This window comes from Petaurus breviceps, unplaced genomic scaffold (assembly GCF_028583685.1).
Source record: "Petaurus breviceps papuanus isolate PSGF00001 unplaced genomic scaffold, PetGlider_PUasm1.0 490, whole genome shotgun sequence".
NCBI lineage: Eukaryota > Metazoa > Chordata > Mammalia > Diprotodontia > Petauridae > Petaurus > Petaurus breviceps.
Window position 1 is genome coordinate 25,074,333 of NW_027186352.1, and position 13,348 is coordinate 25,087,680.

Sequence of the window (13,348 nt, forward strand, 5' to 3'; positions counted from 1 at the left end):
AGGGAGAGAGAGACAGAGACCAAAGAGAGAGAAGAGGGAGGGAGAGACAGAGACCAAAGAGAGAGGGAGACAGAAACAGAGATCAAGGACCAGGAAGTGTGAGTCTCTGAACACATTCAAAGCCAATATAAACCGCTTCTCTTTTTAGACGTGATCAATCAGCAAGTTAGGTGTCCACAGAGAGACAGTCAAATAGCAGAGATAGAATCAGAGGTAAATACATAATAGCTGCCATTTTTACAGAGCTCACCATATGCCAGGCACTGGTTCTTTACAATGATTTCATGGGATCCTCACAATAACTCTGGGAGGCAGGTGTTCTTATAATTCCCATTTTACAGATGAGACAACTGAGTCAAATGGAAGTGAAGTGACTTGCCCAGGGTCACACGGAGATCAGATGTGACAGGTAGGAGAAGGGGAGGGGGAGAGAAGTACACACAGATTCCTATTTAGGTAACTTTGCAGGCAGAAAAGCCTCACTGACCTGGGGCTTCCAGGCATATTTAATTTTGGCTATAGGGCAGACAAAGGAAAGAGGGGCTCTGTGGTCTCTGAGGAGCCAAAGGGGAACTGTTACCAATAGGAAGAGTGTCCAGGAAGAGAGATGCCTGGTGACTATGCCCGAGGTCCTGGCAACTCTTGAATAAGTGAGTGCAAGTCCCAGAGGGTGCAGAGTCCCTGGTGTTTGCTGACCTCCTGGAGAGAAGTCACAGACTGACCCTCAGCTACCCCTGTGGCTGGCCTCCCTGCCCCAGGCTCTCCCCACTCTCCCCTCCCCCATCGTCCACTCAGCTGCCAAAGGCATCTCCTAAAGCACAAGTCTGACCATGTCACCCCTCCATCCCTCCTCAGCAAAGTGCACTGGCTCCCTATTGCCTCTAGGATCCTTTCTTTGATCCTGGCCCTTCCTGCCTTTTCAGTCTTCTTCCACTTGACTCTCCTCTGTGCCCTCAGATCCACTGGCTTTGCTGCCCCTGGGACACATGCCTTTTCACCAGCTGTCCCCACCCCCCACCACTTCCCCCATTCCTGGGATGTTCTCCCTCCTCTTGTCTGGCTCCCTTTAAAACTTGGCTGAAATCCCACCTTCTATCTTCTCTTTACACCGTAGGATTTGTAGGAACAGTACTTTCCATGATGTTTCCCCCACTAGAATATTGTCTCCTTGAAGGCACAGACTTCGCTTTTGTCTTTGTATCTCCCCACTTCTTAGCTCAGTACTGGGCATAGAAGGGGCAAGGCGGGAAGCTGTCTAGGCAGTCCCTTTTATTTATGGGTGGGTAAGGGTTTAAATACTAAGATCAAAAGGGATTACATCTAGTACTTTATTCTTGTGTGCACCAGTAATCACTTCTCAGGTAATCACACCCTGTCCCCTTGCTAATCAAGGAAAGAAGGTGAGCCAATCACCAAAGATGAACAAGGAACCCTCCTGAGGAGCCCAGCCAAGGGAAATCCTGGCCCAGACTCAACCCATGACTGGACCGGCTCAGCACTGGCCCTCTACAAGTAGGTGCTTAATAAACATGAAGCTGGGGTGGCCTGCTCTCAGTTTTAGGGCTGGAAGAGACCTGGAGTCCAACCTCCTCGTTTTGCAGATAAGGAAACTGGGACACAGAGTCAGTGACTTGCCCCAGGGTTACCCAAGGAGGATGTCTTCCCCCATCATGCAGCTTCAGTAGCTAAGAGAAGGGTGAGGAGCAAGGGAGGCCCACGGGACAGCTCCCACAATCCCTAGGTATCCCTGAAATGCCAGAAGATCCAGAGTAAGGCCCTATAAAGGCAGCCATGGGACATATATGCGGGTACTCACTCCAAGGGCTGTACTGGGAATTGCCCACACTGATGAAATTGTAAATCCAGCTACGAGAAGGACAAGATCCCAACTTGGGGGGCAGGCAGTACAAATGATGTATGAACCATTTAGGAAAAGAACCTTAACACTTCTGAAACTCAATAATACCTCGGCAGGAAAAGGCGGAAAGGCCTTACCATTCCCAAATCCCAAGTCACATGACTAGCAAATGGAAGTTCAAAGCCCTAGAGATGGAGGGATCCCACAGCCGACCTCACCCAACCTTCTCATTTTGCAAATAAGGAAACTGGGGTCTCCCAAGGAAGTTAAAGGACTTTACACAAGGATTAAGTATCACAGGCAGACCTTGAACCCCCAGGTCTCCTGCCCCTAGAGCCTGCTTTCCATTGGCCGACCCTGAGGTTTTTGACCCTGTGGCACTCCAAGGTATGCAAAGTACACTCAATTTCCATGAATTCTTTCTGAGCTTTCTGGGTTATTTAAAGTTATTATCTGCATTTTATATTTGCAAAATAAAGACTACACTTTTACCCAAAGGTGTAGATGAGGGAAGGAGCCCCACCCAAGGTGATATGGAGTGGGGATTGTGACCAGAGCTAACCCTAACCCCCACAAGGCCACAAGGGCATCCTAGCAAGTATTTATATTAAATTTCCAAAAAAAAAATTTTAACTCCCAGACACACAGAAATTTGCATTAAGGCAAGTAAGGTGTCAGAGTGGGTACACAGTGGAAGACTTGAATTCAGGAGGGCACTTACTGGGTGACCAGAGGCAAATCAATGAACTTCTCAGGGTCGGTTTCCTCACACATAAAATGGGAGTAATTAATGACATCTACCTCAAAGGCCTATTGTGAGGGCAAAAGGGCTTTGTAATCCTGAAAGTGCTATATAAATGCTAACCATTATTATTATTATTATTTCTATTAGGATGATACAAAGGGCATTTTGTCTGCATCTCCCCTCATTAAAGTCTCATTTCTTGGGAAGCAATAGAGTATAGTGGAAGGCAGCTATAGTGCATAGAGCACCAGGCCTGGAGCCTGGAAGATCTTCCTGAGTCCAAATCTAGCCTCAGACACTTTGTAGCTATGTGACCCTGGGCAAATCACTTAACCCTGCTGGCCTCAGTTTCCTCATCTGTGAAATGAATTGGAGAAGGAAACAGCAAACCAACCACCAGAATATCTTTGCCAAGAAAACCCCAAATGGACCTGGTTACAACTGAAAAATGACCAAACAGCGGCAAAAGGGCCAGCGGGAAGAATACAGCCTTCGGAATCAGAACCTTTAATTAAACTCCAGCTTGGACCTTTCCTACCTGCATGCCGACTGACATGGTATTTGTCCATTTAGTCACTAGCTGTGAAATGGCAATAATAATCCAGTGGAGCAAGGAAAGCGCTTTGTAAACTTTAAAGCATTAAGGAAATGTGAGTTGTGAGTTGTTATCACACTGCCCAGTCCCTACAGCAACGTGCCAAACACAGCTTTTAAAAATCTTTGTCTGAATAACATCAAGGACAGGACCCACTGGACAATCTGGTCCAGCCTCAATCCCTGGCGCACGCAGCATGAGGAGGGTGCTAGGGAATCTCTGTTAAATTATAATAGCAACCCCGCCTTGAATCTGAACGGCATTTTACAATTTAGAAAGTCTAAACATTATCTCCAGCAATTTTCAAAACAACCCGTTGAGGAAACTTGGAAATCCTCAGTGAGATTCTCTTCCTGGTAGGTTTAGATAGCTAAAGATGACTCCCAAAATTACAGCATCTTAGAAACCACTGGGAAAAAGTCCAGAACTCTTATCAGTCAAATTATTAAGCATCTACTGTGTATAGACACTGTCCCACAATACAATGAGACAATCTCTACTTGCAAAGATCTTATAATTCTACAGAGAAAACTTGGGGTTTGTAAACCAAAAGATGTATCAGAAACTAAGAAACTAATATGAGTCAGAGATGAAAAGAAGTGAAAATCCACTTTAAAAAGCAGTAGTTTTTGCAAGGTTCTAAAAGTAATGGTAGACAGACACTCAGTGAGGTTACAATTTAGTTACCAGGATGGATTTATACTTGGAAATGTGGAAAGTAAACTGAATCACAGACACTTAGGAAGTCAGAAGACTTGATTGAAAGTACGGCTGATCCTTGCTCTAATTAAATCATCTCAGCTAGCAGCTGGATCCCAGGTAACCACAATGGTGTTTATTGCTGAGTATTCTAGGGAATTTAAAGTTATCATCTACATTTTGCATTTGCAAAATAAAGACTACACTTTTACCCATGAGGGAAGGACCCCTACCTATGGTGATATGGAGTGGGGATTGTAACCAGAGCTAACCCTAACCCCCACAAGGCCACAAGGGCATCCTAGCGAGCTCTCGATGGACAGGAGGCCCCACAACTGACATCTCTTGCCCAAGGTCATACATGGAGTGAAGGGCAGACTCCCAACCTGGGGGACCAAGCCCCCTGCCCCTCTCTAGAATTATGCTCATCAATAGAATGAAGGACTGGTGAGTCCATCGGGATTCCAATGAGGTGAATCAATGAGGGCACTGATACTTTTACCACCAACATATCACGGAGATATAAGGCAAGCATTCTGTAAGCCTCAAAACATTAGAGAAATCATTTTCATCTATTCAAAACACAGGGTTGTCCCCAAAGTCTTAGTGAGTTTTAAGCTATTAAGGCTTTTAATAGCTTTAACTGGATCTACTTTCATCCACCCTATTGAGCAAAAAAAAAAAGTTTTCCCTCCTTCAGCGACCTTGTTTGAATTGTTCACCTGCTGCATAAAAGGAGTGAGAGTCCGCATTTCAAACACGGGGCTTTCTCTGTCTAAAGAAGGATCTTGGTACCTTTCTCTCCAGTTCCAGCCCACACAACTGCTGAACAAAGAACCTCGGCCCGACCACCCAACTTCCTCTCACTATCGGTTAATTTCAATTGAGTTTCCAATTAATTTCATCAACAGTGAATTTCCAATCGATCAATTTCATCAACAGCCAATCAAGTTCATCAACAGCCAATTTCGAATCAATTTCATCAACGGTGAATTTCTAGTCAAGTTCATCAACAGTGAATTTCTAGTTAATTTCATCAACAGTGAATTTCCATTCAATTTCCTCAGTCGGCGGCTCTTTCTTCAGGGGGCTGCGGAGGGCGGAGCTGGGCAAACTCACGGATCCCCTTTGGCTTAGCCCACCCTCCCCGCCGGGATGGGGGGCTTGTGCCCCCGGGCCCGGCACAAATCTCGAGCACGGGAGGCACTGAAGGACCCCTTGGTACGGGTGTCCCCGAAATCTCAACGCAGCCTGGAGACCTTGGAGCGACATTTGGGACAGTGGGAGCTGGGAAGTCAGCACACGCACGGGCGCTGCTTTCATCAGTGTCAGCCCCCCGTCCTCACACTGGGGGGCTGTCACTACCCCCTTTTGCCGGTGCACGGGAGGGAAGGGTTCTGCCTCGGTCGCTTACTCTTGGGGGCGCCTTCCTGGCCAGTGGCTTTGGCTCCCCCGGCCTCAGTTTCCCGGCTTGTAAACTGGGAGGGGTGTCCTCCCGAAGGGCCCCCGAGGTTCCCACCCCTCCCCCCGCGTCTTGCAGGCAGGTGCCGGGGTGGGGAGGGGCCGGCAAGGCGTCTTGACGCTCCGGCCTCAGTTTCCCCCTCTGTAAAAAAGGAGGGGTTGCCTTCCAGGGCTGCGCGGAGGATTCTGGGGCAGGGGAAGGAGACAAGGGGGCGCCCTCCGAGGTCCGCTCGGCCCAGCACTCCTCCTGCAGACCGGGACAGGAGGCCGGGGGGCAGCTTCCCGCGCCCGCGCGGGGACAAAGGGGCCCGACCCTCCCGCACTCACCGGCTGCTGCGCGGGGCCCCCCGCCGGGCCACCCGGCTCCCGCACGGCCCGCGGCTGCTCCATGGCTCCGGCGCCCGCGCTGCACGCTCCAGGCCCGCCGGCCATGTCTCGGTCGGCCCGGTCCGCTCGGTCAGTCCCGCTCGCTCCGCAAGGTCCGGAGTCCATCCGAACTGCCCTCCGCCAGCTCCCCTCTGAAGGCGATTTGAAAATCCCGCCCCCTGGCTCTGGACCCGGCCACCGCGTAGGGGGAGGAGGGAGGCGGCCAACCGCTGGGCCGTACCAAGTGGCGGAGGGGGGAATGGTGGGCGGTCCTGCGCGTGCGCAGTTTAGGCTGGGGTGGGCTGAGCCGAGCGAGCCGGTCAATGGGAGCTCAGGGAGCAAAGGGAGGGGCCGTGTCCCTGGCTGCCGGGGAGGAGCGTAGGAGGCGGAGCCAGGGCGCTGGGGGCGGGGCCCCACGGACCGAACCTCCCCTCCAGACCAAGTATCCGCGGTTTGCACCTGCCCCGGCCTGGAATTTAGGCAGGTTTCGATGCCCCACCCCCGCCCTGGGCATTCTTCTGGAGTCCGTGACTTCATCCCCGTGGGTGCTTCCTCCAGCCCAGACCCGGTTCGGTCCCCACCTCTGAAACCAAAGCCTGGGCCAGACTCCTCCCCTCGGCGTGAGGCTGGGCACAGCTGCAAAGACCAAGCAATAAACATTTATTAAGCTCCCACTGTGTGCCAGGCACTGTCCGAAATGCCTGCGCGGGGTCTTAGAGAGCAACCGGGATGAAGCGCTTTGCAAACCTTCGATTGGAGGGCATCAGTCATCAAGGGAGCATCTGTTGAGCGCTTACTGTAGGCAAGGCACCGCACCAATCAGTCATCTGATTACCTTGTCCGTTATGCTGTAGCCCAAGTGTGTACGAAAAGCCTTGTACACAAATGCTTTACAATGTGTCTTCTTCCCAAGAACTCTGGGAGCAGGAACCATCAATTGGGGAGATGCGTTACACGAAGCCGTCCTAACTCACATTCATCACTTCGCGGTTCCAAGTCCGACACATTATCTCCTTTGAATTTAACTAGGGCTCTCCCTTTGATTTGGCTGTTTCCTCCCATAACCTCCATTTCTCTTCTGCCATGCCCCTGAGCTGGGGGTACCCAAATTTATCGCCACCCTCACCCCTTTTCAACTTCCTTTTATATGTTTTTTACTATTAACATATAAGCTTTTTGAGGGCAGAGACTTCCCAATGCTTAGCATTGTGCCTACTACATAGAAAGGGCTTAATAAAAACTTCTCTCTCTCTCTCTGTCTCTGTCTGTCTCTGTCTGTCTCTCTCTCTTCCCAGCACCTTACTCATAGTGGGAATTACAGGAGCTTTTTGATTGAAAGACAAGTTGTATTCCCATTTTATAGATGAAGAATACAGAAGGCAAGTGTCACAGGAATGTAGTTTTATGGAGGACCCAATAATCAAAACACAATCCCTCTGACAGAGTTGGTACTTTCCCCAATTAAATTTAGATGCCTCATAGTAAAAGGTAGTACAAGTGTTATTATTGTCATTTAAAAGATAAGGAAACAGAGATTAAGGGACTTACCCAGAGTCACTCCCAGCCCTAAGTGTCAAAGCTGGGACTTAAGTGCATTTTTTCTGACTCCAAGACAAAAATTCTTTTCAATTCTTTCTCAGTGACTCACAACAGCATCACACAATCTTTGGGATAACTAATGGTAGAATCACAGTATTTAGATTAGAAGGGACCTGAGAGATCATCCAACCCATGAATGATAGAAACTCAGAGGTGGAAGGGATCCCTGAAATACATTTGCCATCCCCCTAGTGCACCCCTCCCCCAAAGTCTCAGATGAATAGTCAGACCCAGGCTGAATACTTCTATTGGTGACAACATCCTCTTGTTACAAAAAAGCTCTGCCAGTTCATGTTTCTCTCCCATACCTTCAGGTTTTTAGATCCCTTTCCCCACAACAACTTTGAGCAGTGGGCAGGGTCCACCTCCTATCTGAGGTGTGAGAAGGATGAGAGACCTACCGAGGTATGGATCTTTGCACAAGGCCAAGATGTTGTGGGCTTACTTTGGCTGACCCTGTTTACTTGTCACAAGGCTGCAGTTTTTTAAATTTGTTTTTTAAAGAAGTGGTAGTTGGAAGTATATTATAATGAAGTCTAGGAAAAAGAAGAGAGGGAAAGAAAAGGATCCTTGAGTATTAAAAACACCAAAGAGAACAGAAGGCAATTTGGAGGGATACACAGACAAGGAATGCAGCTTTAAAACGAACAAGTTGAATTTATTATATCCTTTTTAAAAGTGGACAAGTTGTTTGTGTCTTTTCCTGTTATTCATGGCATAGAGAAATAAAAGTGTTAATTGGAGTTTGCCAAGAATAGGAGGGGACATCAGATGGACCTGGGATTGCTTTAAGACCTACCAGGAAAGGAAGGTCCTCTACCAGTGCAGGTTGGCATTTTCTCTGAAATTTGTGGTCTTAAGAGTTGCTTAGAGAACTGGGAGGTTAAGGGAATAGAATAACAAAAAGGAAAAGGATCAAAACAAACAAAAAAAGCCAGTAGCAAGGATCCGTGATTTCAGCAGAAGGTTCCCATAACAAAACAGACCCATCGAAGTTTATATTGAACAAAGAATTGTCCGATATGATCTAGTGAATACTAATGGTAGAAATTTGAATTCACTTCCTCCTCACTTTCAGTCTAACATGTATTTCAAGACACCATACTGATTCTCACTCAAGGATTATTACAGGCAACATGGCAAAGTAGAGAGTGAGGTGGACTTGAAATCAGGAAGATGGGTGAAGATCCTGTTTTAGGCACTTAGTAGCTGTGTGACCTTGGGAAAATCACCTAACTTCTCTTAACTTCTATTGTTGATTATGTAACATAGGAATAATAATCAATCAAAAAGCATTTATTAAATGCCTGGTACAAGTTGGGTACTGTCCTAAGTACTGGCGAAACAAATAAAACTGTTCCTGCTCTCATCAAGCCTGTACCGTATCCAGGAAGGAGCGTACGCACATAAATTACACCACATAGGCACAGTAACTTAGGAGTTCAGGAGAGCTTGGGAGATGAGGAAAGGTTTCATGTAGAAGGTAGCTCTTGCCCTGAGCTTCAGAGGAAGATAGATAGAGGCAAAGGTGATGATGGAGCATAATCCACGAATGGGAGACAGCCTATGCAAAGACACTGAGATGGGGGGTAGAATGCCACATATCAAGGCCAGTTTGACTGTAATGACAAGTGAGTGAAGCAGGATGATGTGAAAGAAATCTGGAAAGGTGAGTTAGAGCTGGGTTGTGGAGGGCTTTAGTTGCCAAACAGAGGAGTTTGTATTGAATCCTAGAGGTAACAAAAGTCATTGGAGTTTGGAGAGTAGGGATGTGACTGTACTCCTTACCTCATAGGGCCATTGTTAGGATCAAATGAGATCATGGATGAAGTGCTTTGCAAACCTGGGCAGGAACAAAGGGGTAAAGGGCTTATATAGAAATGTCAGTTATTAACAGTTATCCAGTTTACAGATAAGGGATCTTTGCCCAAGGTCACATAACCAATGTGGAAAAGACAGGCACAATTCAAACTTAGATCTCCTACCTCTAAGACCATGGAGCTCTCCATCCTACCATTTTCCCTCCCATTACCTTGGGTCTTTGAGAGTAGCCCCATCAACCAAACTAGTGATGAACCTCTGAATGAGACTGGTCCTTGCAATAAGGTCCACACCATGCACCAAAGAATCTGCTATGCTCTAAGTAAAAAAGTGTGAATCTGGGTCTGAATCCTGTCTCGGCCAGTTAGTAGTCCTGTGACTCTCTGGACCTTTTCCCTCATCTGTAAAATGGGGATAAATACTTAGTATCTTAACTTCTCCATGCCTTTCTCCTTATCTATTAAATGGGTATAACTACCCAGTGTTGTTATGATGACCAATGAAGTACTCTCTAAACTTGAAGCTTTTCTTGGTTGGTAAGAGTTCTGCTGACTAGCCTTCAATAACCCAGGGGCACCTCCCAAATCAATGAGGAGGACATGAGTGGGGTCTGGGTTTTAGTAAAAAGGAACATGTTTTGTCAAAATATGGGCATCATGTTTCGACTCAGAAAATATGGTCATAGGATTCTAGCTTGAGGGCTAGAAGAACCCTTAGAATTATTCTAATTCAACAGAAGAGGAACCTGAGGCCCAGCTGGAAGTTACTTGGCCAAGGCTGAGCAGGTATTAGGGTTGAGGGTCCCACTGTGGAGGAGGAAGTATGTGCTTGTAAGAATCATCTAATGTCAGACAAGGCAGTACCAAAAAAGGTGGAACTCCAGTACAACAATCCCAAGCTCACACTCAGCTCACTGGCACGTTTCCCTATTAATTCCATCTCCAGGTTCAAACACAGACTCAGGGATATTTTGTAACAGACGCAGAACCACCCCAAATTGCAAAAGCTCTTTCTCTAATCAGCCGTGGCCCCCACCTTGGGCTAGACGTGGGTAAAGTTCTGATTTCCTTTATCTTGAAATCCTGGAATTCAAAGGTCTAAGTGAAAAAAGAAATGACTATTAATGGTAATTTATTAGTCATGTTAATCACAGAAAGCCTAGATACACAACCAAAGTAAAGCATGCTGTGATATGACTTGAAGTCAAACCTGGCTTTCTTTCCTTCTTCCTGATTAGAGGAAGGAAAGGGGGTAAAGTGATCCATCTAACAAGCTATCACGAAGCAGAGATAGGCTAGGGGGAAATACCAAGGGACTAGATTTTATTTCTCTGCTCTTCACTTCCAGTCTGCTCTAATGTGTCCCCTTACTCTTCCCTCTCCTTTCTCTGTGGCTGTCTTGCTTGCATCTTATTCTAATTCTTCCTCTGCTTTGCTCAACACCTCAATTTTCACTTCTAAAGTGATGGTCTTTGCATTTCTCTGCCACAGGCAAAAGTAAACCCATGTATCTATTCCAAGCTTTCTGCCAGGCTTAGTAAGAAAAACATTGAAGTGGATTTAGCCTCCCTTCCTCTGGGAAAAGAAAGTTAAATCAGGGCCCCAAATCTGGAAAACTGGTGGAACTTGAGGCAATGCATGCATATCTCCAAACCACATTCCAGGCTACCACATCTCTATGGCAACACTTCTGGGAAAGAGGAGGGTTACACAGGTAATAAGCAGCAAAAAGTCCAATTCTTTTTCTGTGTAACTGTTGTCTATTACTCCTACACATTCACCCATGGAGGCCCATCAAAGGTTCCTTGAACCGCCCTCATTTTCCTTTAACATCAAAAAGGTAGCATTACAGCCCATAGGCTACCCACTGCTCATCCCTCCGTCCTGCCGCATACACACATGCACATCTATACTGGCACACATTTTTCATTCACACATTCTTTGGTGACATCCATTATCTAGTCTCCAGTCTTAGCTCTGCCGCTCTGTGACCTTGGGAAAAATTCACTTTTGTTCTGAGTCTCAGTTTCTTCATCTCTAAAATGAATCAGTTGAACTAGTGGCCTCCAAAGTGTTATAATTCTAAAGCTGCCCATTGATTTCCTTCTCTTACTCTATGGTCAAGTCAACAGGCTTCCACAGGCTATTTCTCATGTATGTGACTTAAAAAACCACAGATTAGATGCCAAATGAATATAAGTATATATAAGTATAGGAACAGTAACAACTGGGGAACTCAGGAGGGGTTTTGTATAGGAAGTAGAATTCAAGCTAAGACTTTTACAGAAACTAGGGTTTTCAATAGGCAAAGTACAATGGGTGTGGATGACAATCAATCAATCAGTCAAAAAGCATTAATTAAACTTCTACTGTGTGCCAAACGTGGTGCTAAGTGCTGGAGATAGAAAAAGAGACAAAAGATAGTCCCTGCCCTTACAATCTAATTAAGGAAGGCAATACACAAAAGAAAGCTGAAAAGGAAGGGAAGTATCCTACCAGGCAAGAAATGAGGAGATACCAGTCCTGTTTCCCTGCTCAAATGGAGATGTCCATGGCTTCACCCCCTGATCGAGGCATACTGGTGAGGCAAGAGTTACAAGACTGATTGATTTTGCAGGATGATGGGATTTCCCAAGGATGAGTTTACCAGGGGCATGGTGGAGAAAGGAAAGTCTAAAAGGAGTGCAACTGGGTGGAAAATAAGAAGGTCTAGATTATGAGGTCCTAGAAATGCCCAACAGAGAAGTTTGTGTTTTATTCTAGAGATGGTGGGGAACCATGCAATCTTCTCAATCAAAGTTATGCCAAAATAATAACACTTCACATTTATTTATCACTTTAAGGCTTGTAAAACTTTTCACATGTAATATCTCATTTGACTCCCGCAATAACAACGTGAAATAGGTGCTATAATTATCTCCATTTTTCAGATGGGGAAACTGAGGCAGAGAACTGAAGTGATTTGCTCAGGATCACATAGCCAGTGTCTGAAGTTGGATTCAAACCCACATCTTCATGGCTTTATGTCTGGAACTCAATTCATTACATCATCTAGCTGAGTCAAGGTCAAACCTATGACATAGGAATCCGAATTTGGCCCCTGTGTGACTGTACTGAGCCTGGTTGATGCAGGTATAGTTTTTGCATTTAATATTTTAGAGGGGAAAATAAAATTTGCATCCACATTTCACCCCAGAAATCCTGTTCTCGTTTGAAAACTGACCTAGTCTGAAACCACATCAAAGGCTTGGAATTGGGAGTATAAAGACAGACTATAAATTCCCCTGTTCGCCCTTCACTATGTGTATGACTTTGGCAGATTACTTGAGGTCTCTGTGACTCAGTTTTCTCAACTGTAAAATGTGGAATTGTATTAGATGAGCTTCATCTGTAGTCTCTCCAAACTAAATTGATTTTCCTTCCCTAGAGTTCAAGCATTGTTGACTTCTTTCCCAGGTCCTTGCCCCATTATTCTTATCTGTTTCTATCACTCATGATCTTACAGTCTTCCGGCTTTCCTCTGCATTATAATGCATGGAAACTAGCCAGAGGTTAAAGATTTCACATGCAGTCCTTTGTATGATTTGTGCAATTCACCTACTTAGCAATACCTTTTTCTACATGTATCTGCAACGCCCAGAAAATGGGTGGGACATGTAGCTCTTTTTTTTAACCTTACAACTTCTTGAGAAATAAGATGTGGGCATCTCTTCCTCTCTCTTTCTCTCTGATTCAATCTTTGTCTGTCTGTCTCTGTCTCTGAGATCTCTACCTCTTTCTCCCCCACCCTCTTACTCTTTCTCTTTCTCTGTCTCTGTGTGCTCTCTCTCTCTGTTTCTCTCTCTCTCCCTCTCTCTCCTTCCCCTCTCCTCTTTTTTTACACATACACCCCTCTTCAATAGTCTCTTAGTTTTTTGTAAAACATAATTTCATCATTGGAAGGGACATCAGTGACTGTCCAGTCCCATCCATAGCTATGCCATAATCCCCTCTACAATATTGCAGAGTGGTCATTTAGCCTTTGCTTAAAAACCTCCAGCGAAGGAGAAAGCACTGCTGTCCATAGCGGCCCATTCCACTTTTCAGTAGCTCTCATTTTGAAAGAGGGGAGTTAGGTGTGGTGATGCAATGGATCGAACGCTGGGTCTGGAGTCAGGAAGACTCATTTTCCTGAGTTCAAAGCTGACCTCAGATACGTAAATAGC

The 13,348-nt window shown here is 46.0% G+C and overlaps 1 protein-coding gene across 2 annotated transcripts in view; it reads right to left on the minus strand.

Annotated features, from left to right (window-relative positions):
- Positions 1-5,905, minus strand: part of RTKN2 (rhotekin 2) — a 107,267-nt gene extending 101,362 nt beyond the window's left edge. For both annotated transcript variants that reach the window (XM_069101857.1, XM_069101856.1), the window contains exon 1: positions 5,686-5,905. In XM_069101857.1, the coding sequence (XP_068957958.1) occupies positions 5,686-5,850 (165 nt within the window). In that variant the 5' untranslated portion in view covers positions 5,851-5,905. The remainder of the gene's footprint in view (positions 1-5,685) is intronic.
- Positions 5,906-13,348: the final 7,443 nt, after the last annotated feature.